The 21,377-nt window shown below is 37.4% G+C and overlaps 1 protein-coding gene across 1 annotated transcript in view; it reads left to right on the top strand.

Annotated features, from left to right (window-relative positions):
- LOC134538511 (negative elongation factor D) overlaps positions 1 to 2,702 on the top strand; it is a 49,737-nt gene extending 47,035 nt beyond the window's left edge. The window contains exons 12-13 of the mRNA XM_063379895.1: positions 92 to 221; positions 2,435 to 2,702. Of these exons, the coding sequence (XP_063235965.1) occupies positions 92 to 221; positions 2,435 to 2,466 (162 nt within the window). The 3' untranslated portion in view covers positions 2,467 to 2,702. The remainder of the gene's footprint in view (positions 1 to 91; positions 222 to 2,434) is intronic.
- Positions 2,703 to 21,377: the final 18,675 nt, after the last annotated feature.

Here is a 21,377-nt window from a genome sequence, read left to right as displayed (position 1 = left end):
TAGCATTTGTGCTGATTGAGAAGGTGTTTGGTTATCCTACATTTCTTAAATAAAGATGCTTATTGACTAACAGAAGTATTTGTTTTTTTAGGTACTGGAAGCTATTTCTCCCCCGTACACTTCAGAGTTTGTGCAGTTGTTCTTGCCAATGGTGGAGAACGACGAGATCACCGGCACAATGAGAGGCGACGGTGAGAACGATACAGTTTCAGAATTTATAGGTAAGTTTTAAATAGTTTAATTTGTACTTATAAAATAAAAGTATCTAGGGGTTACAAATATTGTTACAATTATTTGGTATTTTTTATACGAAAGCTATCCTTTGATACTCCTACCTAACCTTAGACAATAACAAATATTTTCAATGTTTAGAATAAGCCTTGCACTTCACTTTTAAATAAGTAGATTCACCTGTAACTTTTTTTTTAAATTTTGGGTGTAGGCTTTTATTAATTATGGTTTTAGTGTATAAATAATCTTTAAATGTTGATTTGTGATATTATTTATTTAACAATTACAAATTACAAAATGTCTATGGAACAAAATAATGTGGAAAATGAAACTCTTATGTCTTCTGTGCAAATACCAGTACTTCGGTAGGTATTTTGTAGACCCATTTACTCTTCATAATTTAAATTATACTCAGTAGCAATTAGTGAGATGTCTGGTCCAGTTCTGCCAGTTCTTTGCAACTTTTATCGGTATGGAGAACTGGAAATATTATCTCACTAGCACAGAAATCTTCATAGCCAAACTTTTACCAGTAAAAATACAGTAGACTTCCGGCTAGACGTAACTGTCAAGAGACATAACTTCCTCCATAAGAAAATTATTTCGGCTTTAATTGAAATGTTAGAGTGTAGTATGTAGGTGTGGTATCTATAGAATATAGATACAATCACAAGCTTAACTGTACATCATAATTATGTAATATAATAACAGATAAAAATTAATATATTAATGAATGTTACACCATCTATCAGGACATACTGTATCTTTGGTGTGGTGGAAATTTGTGTGGTGATGAACAAAGAACCTATTTCAAAGAACCTGTACCAAACCAAAAACTGGTAGGGAGAGGGGGGGGGGGGGGGAGGTATAACTGACATGTCACTAAATCTTAGCTCCTAGAATTTTATATTTTACACCAGTTTCTCAACATATTTGAACCCATCATATATACAGTAGAACCCATTTATAGTGAACCCGCCTATAATGAATTCCCGTTTATTGTGAATTTCCGTCTCAGTCCCAGCAAAATGATTTGAGGTTATGTATTAATTTATTGGATATAGCGCACAACTTTTGTCAATGTTGATACATTTCCCGTGTACCACGAACAAATTTTGCCGACATAATGCACATTTATCTCAAATATTTTCACATAATTACAAGTTTTTTCACAAAACGTCTATTCTGGATCACATTAAAGTTTTTCTCCGCAATACGCTACTCGATTGTCCACTGTTCATATTATAAACAAGTCGTAATCGAGTGGCCTCGGTAGGCTACGTGTAGCCAAAAATGGTGATCAGTTTGGTGAAAATAAAAAATAGTTTTCCCTGCATAGTTAAAGAATGGGCGAACGCGTGTACATTTATTATGTTATCAAAATTATAAATAAATTACCGCCACACAAATACGTATGTACATTATAGCAGAAAATTCAATATTTTTACGTCTCATTTTTATCGTTCACGTTTCGGACATTTTGATCGGATAAGGTTCGTAAGACTACCACTAGATAGAACTCTGTGGACAAAATGTTTCCATAGAAAGTGAGAAAATTTCATTCCAGCTTTAGCAACTGCGATACTAAATGATACGTAGTAATCTTTGATGCACCACACTCGTTATTTTTCGTTTATTTACTTTTGACGGTAAAAAGAATTACGTGTTATTAAGCTGCAAATGTGCTTCAATAAGAAATACGTACATAAAAAAAGGTGAAAAACGCGGTAAAAAAACGTAAGGCATTATCTGTGCGAGATAAACTGGACATTATTGAAAAGGGAGACTCCAACCCCACTGTCCCGCACGTGTTAATAGCAAAGGAACTGGGAATTGCAACATCCACATTAAGTACAATATTAAACAAGCTGAACAATCTTCTTTCTCAAGCTGCGATAATGTCACAGAGTATTAAATGCCCGAAAAAAGGATAATATGCCGATTTCCAAGAACCATTAGGTAATAGAAAGTGTAGTTCATTAAAAAAAATATCTGCATTTGCTCATAAAACTGTTGCTTTGAGTATTTTTATTCGTTCTTTTCTTGTCTTAGGCCTATGTGTAGTTAAGATTTTTCTTTTGAGAATGTATTGCCAATATAAAAGTTTTCCCAGATATAAAGTTTCCCCTCTATAGTGAACATATAAACTACTCCCTTCAGATTCGTTATAACAGGGTTATACTGTACTTTATTTTTGTTTCAGTGTACTGCAAAGCAAACTACACAACACTGTGAATTACAACAAAGTGACTTGTAGTGTACTAAAAGGGACAAGAAACAGTGTAAATAATTTGAACAGATGGGGACTCGTCCAAATGTAAGTAAGTGTCCAAAAACCGGTGTGTAACTATCTGTACATTCATCTAGCATTCAGAGACTGTGTTTACGTTTGATACAAACTGGAGGATAATGTATTTTTTATTTTAATTAAAGATGCAATTTTGATTATTAAAATGAATATATATTACCAATGGTGAATTAAGATTTTTTGTGCCACTCTGCATTTTATTTTTGCAAATACAGTGTATCATTGAGGGATTGATTGGAAAAAATAGTATTTTCATCAAGCATTTTAACCATTGCCAAGACTTTAATTCATAAGAATAGATGCAGGATTAATCATAGTCTTCCTAAATTAATTCTGCATTAACGTTCAGTCTTTGAAGAAGGGTAAAGTATTTCGTAAATAAACCACACTTAACATTTCAGTTTTAGACAAAAAAATTGTGGCCCCCTTCTACAATCCAAACTACCGGAACATATCCAAATACATCAGAACTGGACTTTCATTGCTGGCATTCTTGCCCTGATGTGCACTCATGTTGTGTGAAGACCAAGATTGAAATATTTTTGAGCATTTGAAATTTTTAAGAAAAACATTTTATTGGCAATGTTTCAAGGATGATGTGTGTTAAAGCAGAATAATATACCTGTGTTTTTATAATACAAATATTATTTCATGTAATTAAAGGCAGTGTAAAATAGCATTCAGAATTCTTGAATATGCTTTAATAATCAGAGTTCTTTAAAAGCTCTTAGACATACTTTAACAGTAGGTCAAGCATACAAAAGCAAGTTTTCTATGTTCACTACAGAGGAATGATTCTGCAAATTTTTGAGTTAGCTGAGCCAAGCCAAATTCAGTAGTAAAACTGTTGAGTCCAGACATACCGTAGAGTCACTCATGCGTATGGGTCGCCCTTGAATGAGAGTTGCATGCACCATATATCTGTCTGTAGTGGAAAATAATTGAAGTCTTTGTGGTGGTCGTGTTGTTCATGGTGGTGTTGGTTGTGGTGGGGATGTTAGTATGTGGTGGTCATGGTGGTGCTGGTCACTGTGATTGTGGTCATGGTGTTAGTGTAGGTGGTCATCATGGTGGTGGTGGTAGTTGTGGTCATGGTGGATGGGGTTGTATTGGCGGTCATGGTGGTGGTAGTATTGGTCGTGATGGTGGTGGTTGTATCAGTGCTTATAGTGGTGCGGGTGGTCATGGTGGTGGTGATCGTGGAGGTAGTGGTCATGATGGTGGTAGTATTGGTCATGGGTGGTAATGGTGTTATTGTGAGGGTCGTGGTGTTGTAGTGGTGGTTGTCATGGTGGTCGAGGTAATAGTGGTGTTTGTAGTGTTGGTTGTCATTGTGGTCGTGGTGTTGGTCTTGGTGGTGGTGTATTTGGTGGATGTTCTGTTTGTGGTCGTGATGGTGCTGGTCACTGTGGTTGTGGTCATGGTGTTAGTGTAGGTGGTTTTCATGGTGGTGGTGGTTAAGGTGGTGATGGTGGTAGTTGTGGTTATGGTGTATGTGGTAGTATTGGTCGTGATGGTGGTGGTTGTATCGGTGCTTGTGGTGGTGGTGTCATGAGGGTCATGGTGGTGTTCGAGATAATGGTGTTGGTGGTTATCATTGTGGTCATGGTAGTGATGTACCATGTTGGTCATGGTGGTGGTGTACTTAGTGGACATGGTGTTGGTGGTTGTAAAGGTGATGGTCATGGTAGTACTGGTCTCTGGTTGTGGTCATGGTGTTAGTTAGGTGGTTGTCGTGGTGGTGGTGTAGGAGGAGGTTGTGGTTGTGGTGGTCATGTTGTTGGTGATGGTCATGGTTGTGGTAGTCGTGGTTATGTTGTTGGTACCTGGTGGTGGTGATTGTGGTCATAAAGTTGTTGGTGGTTAATGGGGTTGATTTTGATCATGGTGGTGTTGGTCGTGGTGTTCATGGTTGGTGAATGTGGAGGTAGTGGTTGACATGGTGTTTTTGGTGGTGGATGTGTAAGTGGTAGTCATCATGGGGGTGGTGGGTGCTGTATACGTGATGGTATGGTGATTGTGGTGGTTGTGGGTTCAGTCAGCACAACCTGTGTATCACACATTAAATAATGACGATGAAGGAAACGTTTAGCAAGCTAATCAACTGCCACAACTTGTAAACAAAAAGCAAACATTGTAAAACAAAAGTTACTTAGTATAATACGTAGCAAGATTAACGTTTGAAGTACTTTTAAAATGTGATCACATTACTATTTCATATAATGCATGTAGCAGTGTCTTTCGTTGAGGAAAACAGTTTTCTCTACATTATCATATTTTTCTATTGTTGGGTCTCAACCCAAAACTTTTGTAAAAGTTGAGAATGAGACTAAAGTAAAGTTCTAGGATGTCTCAGAACTGAAATGTACATGATGTGAAAAGTTTATAGACCAATTAATAATATGCATACAGTTATTAAATACTGTAAAAACAAATTTCAATTTTTAATATATTTTTTGAATCAACAATTTTTTAAAATATCTTGAAAGTTACCGAGATACTTTTATTTTTATTTTTTTGGAATGAACATTCAGTTACCAGATTCAAAAATTTTTGCCTTATTGGTTGGGACAGCTTAATATTGTGAATTGTGATCAAGCTGAAATAACACTCAAAATTATGTCAATACACCATGTAACACCAAAACGCACAATAATTAAAGATAAGCTTAAAAAAAAAAAAAAAGAGTTAAACAACAAACTGTAACTAAAACATTCAATAAGTTCCTTAGTACACGAGAAAGTTATAAATACAAAAATTTAAAGTACACCTCGACATCTTTCTAAATACAAATTATTATTATTTTTATTACTATTAATATGAATCAAAAATATACATGCGATGTTAAAAGCCCAAACTTATTATAATTGTTTTCTTGTGATGTTTCTCTGAAGGCCCTTAGTCACATTTGTATATTATCAGCTATAGACTGGTTTTATTTACTTTGGCAAAACCATAAATATAAGTTAAATTCATATTTTTACATGACATAAATTTTAGGTTTTTGAATAAAAGCCTGAACTGAAGATATGTGAAAATAATTCTATATTTTTATAGAAAACGCGAGTCGAAAGGAAATTCGCTTTATTTTGTGTTTTACCTTGCATGTAGATGTTGAATGGTGTATTGACAATGATTTCAGTTTTTTTGGTGCTGCTCACCTGCAGGTCAAATTCTGGTTTGACGAATAGGTGGAGGCCACAATACCAAAACATTCTAGCGGTTTCCTATATTGGCACCAGGTATAAAATGAAACTTTACAAGTTCTACTGTTTCAGTAAAAATATTTTTATTTCAAACACATGTACATGTCACTCCCTGTGCTTTGATACTGTCCAAAGCAAGAAGATAGCATGTATTTCACTATCAATGTGGTTATCTTCATCAATGTAATCATTGATTCATCTTCTTGGCTGCGAGGCATCCTGCGATTACTTTTATTTCAGTCGTGAAGAAAACGGGGATAGGCACAGACATTTCTGAAAAGCCCCTAAAACTGAATAATTCTTACATTTTTATTCAATATTCACTTTCTGTCTACAACACTCCTTACTGTAGTTTACATAAGTTACGGATGTGTATCAGCTCGCCAGGAGCATCAGTCATATGACACTGAGAATACAAGTAACCAACCACCGAAGTCACTTAAATTATTGCAACAGAGATTTCTGTAGATAATCAAGTCCTAGTAAGGCTGACATCTGACTAGCCAGTCTCGGGAGAATCATTAAGTATAAACCTTATTGTTTAAGTTTTTATGTTATGTATTTTTAATATCTTGTGTAATGTTTAGAAAAAATTTTTGGGTGTTAATGTGACAAAATTTAAAACAGAAATAAGACAAAGTCCTTACATAGAAGTCCTTACATGGAGACGAAAAAAGTCAGCTCAAGTTTTCTTTCAATAATACAGTAAGTCCTCTATTTACGTCGTTTCGGATTAACGTCGCTAATGTTTGAGTACTCATGTTTCAATTTAAGTTGTCGCCGATTCACAATAACGTCGTTTACACAGACCGTAAATCTTTATTTTAACCAAAACACCGTATATAATTCGTTTATAATTCTTTGTTTTCTTCGGTAGTTAATTTATGCTATGTAGCGTAAGCTACACGTTCACCGCCTTATCTTATCATACATCATGAGGGACGCTTCCTGTTCTTACGTACAGTATGTACTATATATCTGTTTTTATATTTCAATCAATAAAGGTAATAAAGCAGCTGGTTAAATAACCATTCTATAAAGCTGAGAAGTACTAGTTGGACTTGTTTCCCACGCTTCGGTTGTCATTTGCTGATAAAATTGCCCGTTATCACGTCTGTATGCCAGCGCTTCCGGCCGACCTTGGGCTGTGGCCGGCCGGTGGCATGAAACATGGCTCATTTTGCGTCGTTTCTATTTACGTCGCGGTTTTCAGGAACGTAACCCCGACGTAAACCGAGGACTTACTGTATAAGAAACATGGAAATTATTAAAACTACAGTATTTCAGCAACAGAAGGGTACCACATTATTTAAAGTACCATAAATTAAAAATTTTACATTGGTACCCCACTTAACTGAAAATTTGGCTAAATCAAACAAATTTAAGGTGAAAGGTATTTAAATTTAAAAAAACCATGAATATTTTGCATTAAAAAAATTGTTTTTAACATCTTAACCCGATTATTAACATGTAATGTGATTTCACATTTTTTAAAGGGTTATAGGTTGTGTTCTATGATAACTGCTTAGAGGGATGTATTTTACTACACGCTGTTCGGCCGATTCAACAGGTCTCAGCCCAATTACCCCGAATTAGCAGGACTTTACTCTATTCTTCATAATATTTGATGTTCATAAACTTTTATTTGGATGTTTAAAAATAGCATTCATAGTCGAGACTATAGTTATTGTGGTATTGTTACGTAAGTTTGTAATCTAGAGCAGTTTCAAAGGGAAGCAGAAGGGGCAACAGCCCCTCCCGGGCCCAAATATTTATTTTCTTTCCTTTCAAGGGTTTAGTTAATCAATTTCGGTCCTTGGTTCGATTCCCGGTGAGAGTAATGAAGTATATTATTAATAATATATTAAAAAATTCTGAATACAAATAAACAAGTTTATTACATCCAACCCGCCATCTTGAGTTATGATGTAATTGTTACAATTTTCATTACTGCCACCATCTTTAAAATCCATAAATTTTATGCTACAAATTAGGGAAAAAATTTTAAATTCATAAAAAAATATTAATTCATCAAAATTCAACCATTTATTATTTAAAAACGCACTTACATTTTGAAGTCCCCAGTTTGAACCCAGTGAGATCAAACATAAAAATTTTTTTGGCCGATCCTTCCTCCGCAGAAGCCACAGGTAAACTGAACTCCCACCTCTCATTCTAAGGTACATATATAGCCAGATAGTATGATGTCATGAAAGCCATCTTGTTTTTGTATGCTGGAGGCCGCCATTTTGTTTTTGTTTACTAGAGTACACTACTGTCATGTTAGTTTAATTTTTTCCCACTAGAGTGTAGTGATCAATTAGCATTACTGTGGCACTTGACATTGGAATGCCATCTTGAAAATTTGTAAGTATTTAACTAGAAATTTGGGAAAAATTCAAAAATTATTTTTTAAAAACCTGCAATTAATATACTGGCGAAGCAAAACATTAATTTTACGTAAAAAAAAATCTTATTAATTAAAATATGATGTAAATCCTAAAAGAGGCTTAAGTTCCTCAAATACCAGCCTCCTATAAGCCAATAAGACTAACATCTTAAAACTTCGTAATTAATTAGCTAGAAATTTGGGAACAAGTTAAAAAATAATTTTAAAAAATCACAAAAATTATTTAAATATTTATTTGTTCCTAAACCTTCCTTAGTTCTATCCTTAAATTTAGTTAAATATCACATAAATGTAACATAAAAGTGCCAGGTTCTAAAAAAAACCTTTTTCAGAAATACAGTAGAATTCCGCTGATGCGACCCCTTACGGTTTCCGGAAAAACGGACTTATAAACGGAATGGTCGCAATAGAGAATTCGGGCCAATTCCCCCCCCCCCTTCCCCCCCTCAAATATATCCAAATACATAAAAAAATTGCAGTTGTTCGCATAGATTTCATATTCAAATAGTCTATGGTGTAAAAAAGACAACTTTTTAAATTCATATTACACCTCAGACTCGCATACCCCGAACAATGGGTTCCGATAAATACTGTTACGATATACTGCGTGTTCGTAAAGGATAGCCCAATTAAAGATTTTTATCACTCTTATTACCACTACTTATCACTTACAAATAATCTTCTAGATTGGCAGATAATTAATTACACTTAAAGAAATGTCTATTCCCCAGTCACTCGTTCCACACACCTCGCTGGGCCGCACCTCTAGCGCAACTCTCGCCGCAGCGCCCCTCGTGGGTCTCCGCCGCGGGACTCCGTCACCACACTTCGCCGCCACCGACGCACTTCCCCTTCGCCGAGATCCCACACGACGACTTGCTCGCAACTTCGCTCGGGACTCTGCCGCGCCCGCGACTCTATCGCCCGGATCCTCCCGACTCCACTGAACTCACTCACTCCCTGCCGTGGAACCTTCGTCCAAGGACTTCGCCACTCTGCCGTACCCGCAGCACTATCGCCTGGAAACTCCGCCGCGGGAGAACTCCCGACTCCACTCACTCAGACTCTCACTCTGACTCGAAGGCCGGCCCTACCGCCTTATATAGCATTGGGTTCCCGTCCAGAAAAATCAGGAATGTCTCCAAGATATTGCGCGACCTTCGCCGTCGAAATGCCCAGAAATGCGTCGTGAGTCCTGTCGAAGGACGCGGCGGCTGCTCAAAGAACGCCGATAAACGCAACAAGCACCGGGTTCCCACAAAACGCGACGATAAACATGTCTGAGTCCTTTTATGCCGCAGTGCGGCCTCTTTTAAGTAAATCGATCTGAGGCAGGTGCGCGCTGCGAAGGTCAGGATGTCGCGAGATAGTATGACACGAGATACCAGGGAGAGGATGCGGGTGGAAGGGGGCGCAGACAGGCCGAACGAGCGCGGCGACGCCAAGCACTGCAGCCAAGCGCAATCGTAACAATACTAACGCTAAGAGAATTCACGTCACGCGAGTGACTGCCGGCTGGTTGTTATTTTCGTTCAAAACGTGGCGAAGGAACTTGTGTGGATCAGGTAGAAAACATTCGGCTATAAACGAAAGATATAAGAACAATGCTATCCTGAAATGCTGTGACATGTTTTTGGAGTAGATAATCACAGCGACACACCAACAGGATGCGCTCCTGCCCTTGCCGTCAGCAATGTTTATTTTGACAGCTCAAGCAATTATCTTTTCCACATCCCTTCACAGCGTAAAAAAAAAAAGAAAAAAAACACGTGTACAGGTAAGTGAGGGGAAGGAGAGCGGAACTGCTGGCTGCTCACGCATCTACTCGCCAGTCGCCACTGTCTGGCAGCGGCGCTCGCGTGTATGAGCGTGTGTTTGTGCGTGTGTGTGAAGCTGGCAACCAGCAGCATCATTAGCTAGCGAGAGTGTGACGGTAAATGTCGACCTTGACCACTTCCGCTTACTGCAGGGCTCGCTCTCTTTTATCTCTGTTTCCCCCTCCCACAAATATATTGGCTGGCAGGTCTTGCCCTCTTCACCTTCTTTATCTTATCTCACGCACACTTGAAGCACCTAACACTTCGCGCCCCTCAAAATTTTCAATTGCAAATTGCTGCCTTCCTTCTTTACTGCATGTATAATTTCTTCTCTCTTTTAAAGAATCGTGAAGAGAGTAGACTTCGGAATGCCATATTGCTGTGCTATCTTCGTCTTGGAAATTGTCTTCTTATCCACTTGCTGGATAATCTCATAATTTTTCATTAGTAAGAAACTGGCTCGCTTTATACCAGGGTGGCCACCCATTTGACATTTTGAAATTCCTGGTTTTTTCCAGGTTTTCTCAACTCACTGAAATTGCATGGCAACAAACTTGAAAATTATAAATCACAACAAACAATGGCTGTAAAATATTTTTAACGCCGTAAAATTATTGAACTACATAGGAATCATTACAATTAGGTATATACACTTAGAAGATAACAGGAAATGGACAACTTACTTGTTACTTTCTTTTCATTGAAATCTCATCTTCAATTAATGCAGCTGCTTTTGCTGCATCTGCTAGCAGTTTAGCCTTCTTGGCTTCCAATTCCTTAATTTCTAAGGCTTTCATTTTCTTTTCTTGGATAGCAACTGACTCTTCATGCTTTTGTTTTCGCTTGATTTCTGAGAGTTCCACATATTTCGCATGAGCATTCCGGCACGAATGGATAAGACTTTTATCAATTAGAACTTTTCCTATGCCCCCTAAAATTGATACAGAATCATACACCTGTCTTAATGCTATCAGGCTCTCTTCATGTTGATTTTCAACAAGGCATTCTGCATTTACTGAAAAGCCCCTTTCCACCGATGCATTTCCATGGGACATAATCAGCATCATTTTAACCAACAATGTAAGATTTGGTGAAAGCTTATCAACATCAACCACTTGCATCCAAAATTTATCCAACCTTACTTCATTTCTTCTGTACGATTTTACAGATTCCAGCAGATATGGTAACTTGCATAGCTCCCTAAATTCACTTTTTATTTTGTCTGCTAACAAACCAGCCATCCACCTCTTCTCAACAAGTGCTTCTAAAAGTTTTTGCATCCTGTGTTGAGCTAATGTGGGACTAGCACAAATTACTGCTGGATCCAAGCAGGATACATTCTTTGATAACCTAAATGAGAGAGGCGACTTAGAAAGAATCTTTTGTACAAATGATTTGTAGAATTTGACACAATCATGTTTGAAATGAAGAATATCTACTTCTTTCACATGTAATTTAGAGTTCTTTAATGCATCTTTTGTGGAAAATCCCAAGTCAACATTCTTTGCAAATATAAGATTGTCACTGAGTGTTAGATCTATCTTCGTGATATCTTTGTTCTCAATTATATCTCCTTTCACAAACCTTTCCATTACAGATTTGACCATCAAATGAAGAGCACTATACAGAAAAGGAGCCATTGGAGCTTCATTCTGAAATTCCTTAAGGAAAGGCTCCACTTCTGCTGCCATGGCACTAAAAAAAGCTAATTTAGGCCCAAGAAGTTTGTCATTTAAAAATTCAGAAACAATTCTGTAGCTTTCACAATCTGGAACTTTCTTTTGTTTGGTAACATTGCTAGTGTACAAAAGTAAGTCAGGTAGCATAGCCTGAGCCCTGGATGCCACTTTAGCATTTTCCACCCATCTAACTGAACAGAACTTGTGGGGGAATCTGGATGAGTTTGTGTAACTTATAAAATCTCCTCTCCTAGAAGGTGAATTTTTGAACAAATTGTACAATGCCCTTAAAAACTGAACCAACTTCCAGCCTGTAGATGTAACACCTGTCTTAAAAGCATTATGCACAGTGTGCAGACCACATGTTCCTAATTGAAGAAAGTAAGGAACATCAACATTCCCTTCATGTAAAACATATTCAAGGTCTTTAACTACTTTAAGATTTACATTTGGCCCATCCATAGAAATTTGAATGGTTTTCTCAAGAAGCTGAGGAGGGACTAATTCTTGAATAGCTCCCAGAAGGTCACTGGCACAGGCCTTATTAAGGAAAGCAGAAGTGAAGTATCTACTAGTTACCTCATTGTTATCATCGTCCCAAAATTTGACATGAATGTCCATTTGCTGACGTTGGGAGATTTTATTAAAGCTTTCATCAAATGCCAAAACAACATGAGGACAACTATTTAACTTATTTTTTGGTTTTTCAGTGAAATAAGGAGCAATTCCATGTACTACTGTGTAAGCTAACTTTGTTCTCTGTATCTGCAATTTACTAGCTATGGTACTGTCAGCAAACATGATGGGTAGCAAAGATGCCAAACCAGCAGCACTCCTAAATGACAAATGAAACATAACACTTGCTAAACACCATAAAATCTCTGCCTTGGACGTTTCTTCGTTAACAAGAAAAGTTTTTAATGCCGGAACTACACTGCTTGAGCAAGGCAAATCTAAAGATGGTGTAAGTGTTACAACCGAAGATGTAGGCTTTAAATCATTTTTTTTCTTAACGAACACATCCATAGGTAAAGATCTTGCCTTATTTGCTGCCGCAAATGTGTGCTTTGCACCTTTAGCATGACTAACAAGGGCGGTTCTACCCATACTACTAATATTGATTTTTCCATTACACAATTTGCACAATGCATTTGTACTACACTTGGGGTCCCTTTCCACCCACTCAAATTCATCTTTGTACTTATCACTGTACGTGGTAACGGAACACTTCGGCATATTAATTACACACTGTTGCAGATCACATAACCTTACTGTACAGAAAATAGTTATATTTACATCATAAAACAAATAGTTGTTACATCAAACTCTTTCTGTTGTTCACGTAAATATGATATATTCATCATAAAACAAATATATGCAAAATCAAACTCAAATGCGGCGATTTATATTAAACGATTACTGTAAACATAAGACGGACTTGAGCCACGCACAAAAATACTTCAATTGATAAATCCTCAAATGCTGCGCGTATGGACTTCTAAACGTAATATTCCAACATCTCACACACTTCACTTGCGTAGAAAATCGTATAACCTTGTCCGAGCACTAAAACTGTACAACAAAGATGGCGAAGCGCACGTGCGAACGAGGAAGAAAACAAGTCATGTGACTTGACTGTTGACTGCTAGAATGCATGCTGGGAGAAATATCGATCGATCGCTGTGCGCGTGCGTACCTGCGCAAGCAGACTCGTCACATTTTTTTTAATAGACATCGAAAACTGGTTACTCGCCATCATAATGCGTTATTTTAACTTACATTTAATAAGATAATTATTATTTGAAGAGTTTATACAACAAATGTATTGGAAAGCTAAGGTTATTTACTGCTGATGCGTATACATTTCATGATGAAAAATCCCGCACATACACGTTCCCGACTCTCTACGAAAATTCCTGGCTTTTTCATACTTCATACTTGATTCCAAATTGCTTTTCAACTATCACATTGATTCCATAACAACCAGTGCCAATAGAACACTTGCTTTGATCAAATACATTACTTATTTTTCTTCTAATACTAAATCAATCTTATGTCTTTATATTACCTTTGTAAGATCCAAATTAGAATATAACTCCATTATTTAGAAAAACTTAAGTAATTTCAAGTGTCAAAATTTACAAATTACAAACCAAATTAATCAATTATATTAATGCTCACGAAAATTCACGGCTATTTCACGGATTTCCCGATTTCCCGGTTGAGTGGCCACCCTGTATACTCATTTTCACGAATCCATGAGTCCGAAAAATTCAAAAACGAGTCACAATCGTCAAACGGGACCGGGACGGCAATATACACGCGCATAGATGCTATCAGGTGATGTGCGCAGTTTACCGGTATTGGCTAGCGTGGACAGTCTAGAGGGGTGGTATCTATTTTTAGCAGTCTTTTGTATGCCTGCCTGCTTACAATACAGTGCTCGCCAAGATAAACGTTAACGACAACGCCCAACAAAGTGTAACAGACTTGTTTTTCAGCCGATTTTACTCAAATGTTCGACTTTCTCTGCTCTTAATTTTTCACGGTATCTCAAAAAACGGTCGTATAAACGGAATAGACGCATCAGAGGGAGGAGGGAGGGGGGGGCGCATCGTTAGGGATTCTACTGTACAATTTATTACATAGATTCTATACTAGTACAGGAACACTTGCTAAAGTTAGCAATTCATTAAAAATGTAGTTCTGCATTGACTTGAACTGACTAATTCTTAGCTCCAATATGTTTACTGAAGACCGAGACTAGACAGATCCTTTGCCTACATCGTCTTTTTCTTCCCGATACTGTGTTTAACAGAGTGGTTCACATCGTCATAATTGTAAATGGGAGTATTCACTGTCTTGAATGTGCACTTCTACAATTTGACCTCGAACGGATATGGTTGGCCATATACACTGTCCAACCAAAAATTATATTTTAAAAGTCAGTATTTAGATACTTCATCAATAAGCTGATTGATAATGTTCAGTATGATATCGTCAAGAAAGGTACAAATGTCTTTCGACTCACTAGTCGTATTTAGATAATAGGAGTCTTTCAATGTTCCACTAAATGCAGACTGTGCCAAGTAGAACCCATTATCATTCACTTGTAATGCACCGAACACAGTCTTGGCTTTAGTTTCATGTTCAAACCGCATAGCAATCAGTTGCTGCTCATCTGTTTTTTTTTCTTGTTCGCTTTTGAGTTTCCAATCTGAAGCAAGGAGTGGAAATGTCTGCAGATAGTTTATTAGTAGCCACACAGACTTCACCTTTTGCAGTTTTTTGCATGTCGTTGCAAACTGTCCATACATGTAAAACAAACATGGCACTCATCGCAGCGAAACTTCGCACGAGGATTCTTTACATATTTACTCCGCTCATGTCCTGATGTCTTCGTGCATTATGACAAATGCGAACATCATATCACAGTAGCTGCAGTTGTACCAATTCCCGGTGTACTCTTAGCGATTCAATCAATCGCTGTTGTACCAAAATCTTTACTTTCTGTCGCACAGCAGTACCTTTGCACGTCTTCAAGTGTCTTTTCAACTTATGCCTTGCAAAATTGCTTGCGACATTCGTTACACACCAATTTTTTGCGAGGCAGATTCTCTCTTCTCGTGTCGCCTGTGCTACTGTTGTTTGAGAAAATCTTGTCACAGTCACTACATTGATGCTCGTTAGTTGTTGACTAAACACCAGCCCTTGAATTCTCCATCGGGGACGAATTTTCGTTCATTGTGGTTTCCTCTCCAGCCAGCACTGTAGTCATTAAGCTCTCTTCTGCTGGTTGTACCACGACTGTTGAAGTCTACTCTAGTGTTGACGTCGACACTGATGCCAGGGTTCTCGATGACGATGGTACAACTTCCATTGAGTTCACAAGAACAACATAACTTATGCACCAGATGAGGCAAAAAAGGCGATTCTTCCTCCGCGGCAACCAGTAACATGCTGAAAGTCGCACTTCTTTATTTCTCGCTTATATACTCACAACCATTCGAATAATATGCTAGTCCAAGCAAGAATCATTTACTATAATATACTAGTCAAAAAGACAGTTTAAAAAATAAGCACAATCAAAAAAAGTGGCACAAACGGAAGCACAGTCGACTAAGAGGAAGCACAGTCATAGAAAATTAAGTACAGTAAACTCCCGGTATATCGCGCCCCGATTGATCGCGGAATCGGGTATATCGCGGGTCAAACCATGTCCCCTAGTCAGAAATGAATAATAATGGAATAAATGGTTGATAGCCGATTAGGATAATTTTGCGTTGTAACTAACAAACTAAGCATCTGGCAGAAAAAAGCCTAGGCGTAGAAAATGTCCGCATTGAAATTCTAAACAAGATATCTCCGTACATTATTCCTCTATCGTGTAGGGTTTTCAAATTATGGTCCAATCCAGCCCAGTGATATTTTCTGAAAGACTAGTTCTTACGCTTTATCTCACATAGAAGCAGGGGACCTGATAAAGCCCACCGTCCAGCGACATTATCCAGCGTGACTCGGCTGGGGATTGATGTTGGATAGGCTTGGTTGTCGGCAAGCGCTGGGTAGGGAGAGGCGAGCCGAGAATATGGAGAGAGGTAGAGATTAGAGCGGGCAGAAACATGGCGAGGGGGAGTGGGGGAGGGAATGTGTTCACGCAGCACACAGGCAGAGCATGAGTCACTTGACTGAGCAGCGTCCCTGCTTACAAGGCAAAATCAGGTAGTCCGGTGTTTAAAATTCCACTCCAGAATCTTAATTGGTACTTTACTGGACATCTGTATATAAATGTTTTGTTACAACTTAAAACTACAGACGTAATATTATTGGGTAATTCATTGTATTATACATGTTCATCTTTTTACTTTGGTATAATGTTTTAACATTAAATGGTAAAGTAAATCAGCTAGCGTATTTTTAATCTTTGCCCAGGAATTCCCAGTGGTCCAATACAGTCAAACCTCTATCTATCGAACTCGCATGTATCGATTGTCCGTGTTTATCGTATACTTTCTACGGTCCCGGCAAAATTGCCATACAACTAAGGTTAAAAAAGTCCGCTTGTACCGATGTTCGAATTATCGTTTTGTCCGCATTGATCGTACAAAATATGTGGTCCCGTCACTATAAATTATAATAGATGATCGTTTAACCATAAAGATTTTGCAGAAATAACCATTTCTTAGAAAGAAACCGTCATAAAAACAGTAACGATAGTATACAGTAGCAAAAATCACCTTAAATCTGCAGCCAAGTAATGGAGCACGTAAATATGAAGAAAAGACAAATGAACAACAACTTACGAAGAAATATGGATGATGTACCATAACTACAGTACAAACCCAATTGTTATCCTAAGATAATTACCATAAAAAGAACTAAAGATTCTTTGTCGATACCATAATTACTACAGAAGCACGATAGCTACCACATTTGCACTAACAACCGAGATGTATATTTACCGTGACGGTACTGTATTTATTTATGACATTAAAATTAAAGAACATTATTGAAAAAAAGGATGTTAAATTTTTATATGTACGTTTGGCACATGTTGCGAAGAAATAATGCGATATGAAAGAATGCAGTACTAATATGAAAAGTGAAAAGGGTACTCGTTGATTTTTAGGTTATGGCAGTCTCTCTCGTTTTTAAGTAATATCGGCCGAAAATTAACAAGCGTATCGGAAGTCGGCAGAAATGCCGATTCAACTAAATATTGGCAAAATCGGCTTCTTCAGTACAGCTCTACATTTTATGACATGAGTAAACATATTTCAGACTTCAGGATATTGAAAAAGACTTTAATTTCCATGGAGATATTGTGCGTATGTTTTTTTTTTTTTGCAAGTGTAAATTGAATTAAGTAAAATGTACTTCCATTTTTATTTATTTTTCAACTGATTTAACTTTAATGACATGTAACTGAAAAATTTCTGACACTAATTTTGAGGTTGAAATATTATTTTTTAAAAATTCTTAGAGTGGAGTCCACATCTATTGAATGTCCACATCTACTGAATTTTTTTTGTTGGTCCCCTGAAAAACGATAGATAGAGGTTTGACTGTATTTACGTGAACCATACTGTACCACTTTTGCCGTGAGGTAGTAAACAAGTCCCGGAAATGTTTATGTGTAGCGGTCTCCCGACCTTTAACCAGAGGCTGGGGAATATAACACTTGCCGATCCAAGCCACACACACTCAGCAACTCGACACAGTGTTTGGTGAAATAAGTAAAGACATAGTTTAACACGGTTTTTAATACGGCGTCACTGATTGTGCTAAAATTAAATTGGCGCAATTTTTGTTTTCCACACGTGACCATTTATAATTTACTGTAAGCATGGATAATAAAGTTTAACCACTTGACACGATAGACGATTCTTTATTTTTTACTGTACGAATGCTAGAATCTTTTTTCCTGTATCTGCGGCCTACTTCTGCAAAAGACAAGCTATCTGTAAGTAAATATAGAATTTTTATTTTGTCAATCAAACTCGGTACTTTGCGATTCATATTCGGTTTGAAGTATCACTACGGCCTTTCTTTTTAGAAGACTTTGACCACAGAATCGTGTGTAACCGCACACACTGCACTTACTTTGTTACGGACACTCAGACAAAGCAGATACTGTGGCTGACACCACGAGACTGGCAGCAGCTTGTGTGCCGCACGTGTGTATGGCGGCGTGTGGCGCGCTCGTAGGCCGTGCGACAAACTGTGCGTGGCACGCAGAAAAATAAAAACAATTCAACATTTAATATTTATCTTTAAAATTTATTATTTTTATTTTTTCACCCGCGTTTAGTGAAAACTGCGGATGCAAAGTCCGCACAACGGCAGGCCGTCTATACTGTGCGTGCTTGCCAACCTATTAGAACACAGGCGGTGTTTTATGCCTTTTAACCTTGGTCACATCGAAACATCGCGGTTATGCAACAACGCTGGTAAAAGTTATGTCCCCCGACAACCGCGTTAAATAGGGAGTGTACTGTACAACCAAAAAGCACATTTGATAAACAGGAAGCACAATCGAAAACACATTCTGCAAAGAGAAAATACAATTCAAAGCACAATCACCAGAAGGATGCACAATTAACAAAAAGGAAGAACAATCGGAAGCACATCCTAAATATGAAAACAATCAACGCAAAGGAAGCACATTTTGTACGTAAATTCAAGCACATTTAACGAAAAGGACGTACATGTGCACCAACATTCAAATAAATATGATGCAATTGTCAATTTACAATAGAATATATGGCCTCCAAAATGCATCGGCTCCATCAGCAATTGGCTCTATCAGTAATTGGCTCCATCAGTCATTTAGTCCATCAGTCATTGACTATATCAGTCAGTTTCCAACAGTCTTTGACTCCAAAAGAAAAGGGTGCCAAAAGTATCTTGCTCCAAAAAAGTGTTAGGCCTAGCTGCTATTTGGCTACTAGACCAGGAAGCTACGACACTACAAGTCTATAAGGCTATGAGATTATATAACTACAAGTCCATGAGGCTACACTACTCTTAACTTACTTTGGCTCCATTCAGTGGCGAGAGTTAATTTATGGTATGCGCAAGAACATGTTGCAAGTAGTCCCGATTGTTTCCAACATATGCCGCTACGTGTAGTGTTGAGGTAAAAATTATTTATTTTATGTGGGATGCAGGATACTCACTAACGATCGCAAGAGAAGGAAGGCTTCGCTATACACCAAGGAGAAGGAAGTTCGTCTTGCATGTTAGTGGTTCTCAGATGTCTCGAAGCATGTTATTGGACTCAGTAATGATAATTTTTTTTAATTCCACCTGATAAAAATATTGTAAGTGCTGATTTAGTAGCAGAAATTCTCTAATTAAATGTAACTCTGAATAAAATTGCATGACTCATTAAGTAAAAAAATATTTCATGCAGAGATCAATTTCTCACAAATAACCAGAAGGACTCTGAGATGATGAACACATGTCTAGCCAAGAATAATATGGAGTACTAGGAGAAAACCAACAATAAATTGAGAAAACTAATTCACATTTTCCTTAGCAGAAAAACCATAGAAAAAAATAAAAGCAATAAAAAACAAAAAATTTAAAAAAGTTACAAAAGCAGCTTCTGTCAGATTGTGAACTACTCCTTTGTTGAGCAAGGATAGAGTTTTAGTACAGACCAGATAGTTTTGTAACTTTCAATTATTTTTTTGTTTTTATTTATTTTATTTTCATTTTTAATTTTCTTTCTGTGGTTTTTCTGATATTAAGGAAAACTTGCATTATTTTTCTCTGTGTGCTTCTGATTATTTCTGCCAATATATAAGTTGATTTTCTCCGAGTGCTAGTGATTATGCCTAACTAGACATTTGTAGATGATCTCAAAGTATTTCTGATTATTTGTAAGGAATTGATCTCTGAATGAAATATTTTTTACTTAATGAGTCATCTAATCTTATTCAAAGTTACATTTAATTAGAGAATTTCTGCTACTAAAGCAGCACTTAAAAATTTATTATCAGGTGAAATTAAAAAAAATTATCATTACTGAGTTCAATAACATGCCTCGAGGCATCTGAAAACCACTAACATGAAAGACGAACTTCCTTCTCCTTGGTGTATAGCGAAGCCTTCCTTCTCTTGCAATCGTTAGTGAGTATCCTGCATCCCACATGAAATAAATAATTTTTACCTCAACACTACACGTAGCGTCATCTGTTGGAAACAATCAGGACTACTTGCAACATGTTCTTGCGCATACCATAAATTAACTCTCACCACTGAATGGAGCCAAAGTAAGTTAAGAGTGGTGTAGCCTCATAGACTTGTAGCCTCGTAAACTTGTAGTTATATAATCTCATAGCCTTATAGACTTGTAGTGTCATAGCCATGTTTAAGCCTTGTAGTCTCGTAGCTTCCTGGTCTAGTAGCCAAATAGCAGCTAGGCCTAACACTTATTTGGAGCAAGATACTTTTGGCGCCCTTTTCTTTTGGAGTCAAAGACTGTTGGAGACACTAACTGAAGGAGCCGATGCATTTTGGAGGCATTATATTCTATTGTAAATTAACAATTGCATCGTACTTATTTGAATGTTGGTGCACAAGTACGTCCTTTTCGTTAAATGTTCTTGAATTTACGTACAAAATGTGCTTCCTTTGTGTTGATTGTTTTCGTATTTAGGATTGTGCTTCCTGTTTATCAAATGTGCTTTTTGGTTGTACTCCATTTTCGATGATTGTGCTTCCGAATGTGCTTATTTTTTAAACTGTCTTTTTGACTAGTATATTATAGTAAATGATTCTTGCTTGGACTAGCATATTATTCGAATGGTTGTGAGTATATAAGCGAGAAATAAAGAAGTGCGACTTTCAGCATGTTACTGGTTGCCGCGGAGGAAGAATCACCTTTTTTGCCTCATCTGGTGCATAAGTTATGTTGTTCTTGTGAACTCAATGGAAGTTGTACCATCGTCATCGAGAACCCTGGCATCAGTGTCGACGTCAACACTAGAGTAGACTTCAACAGTCGTGGTACAACCAGCAGAAGAGAGCTTAATGACTACAGTGCTGGCTGGAGAGGAAACCACAATGAACGAAAATTCGTCCCCGATGGAGAATTCAAGGGCTGGTGTTTAGTCAACAACTAACGAGCATCAATGTAGTGACTGTGACAAGATTTTCTCAAACAACAGTAGCACAGGCGACACGAGAAGAGAGAATCTGCCTCGCAAAAAATTGGTG

Source organism: Bacillus rossius, chromosome 13 (assembly GCF_032445375.1).
Source record: "Bacillus rossius redtenbacheri isolate Brsri chromosome 13, Brsri_v3, whole genome shotgun sequence".
NCBI lineage: Eukaryota > Metazoa > Arthropoda > Insecta > Phasmatodea > Bacillidae > Bacillus > Bacillus rossius.
This window is presented reverse-complemented; position numbering and strand designations above follow the sequence as displayed.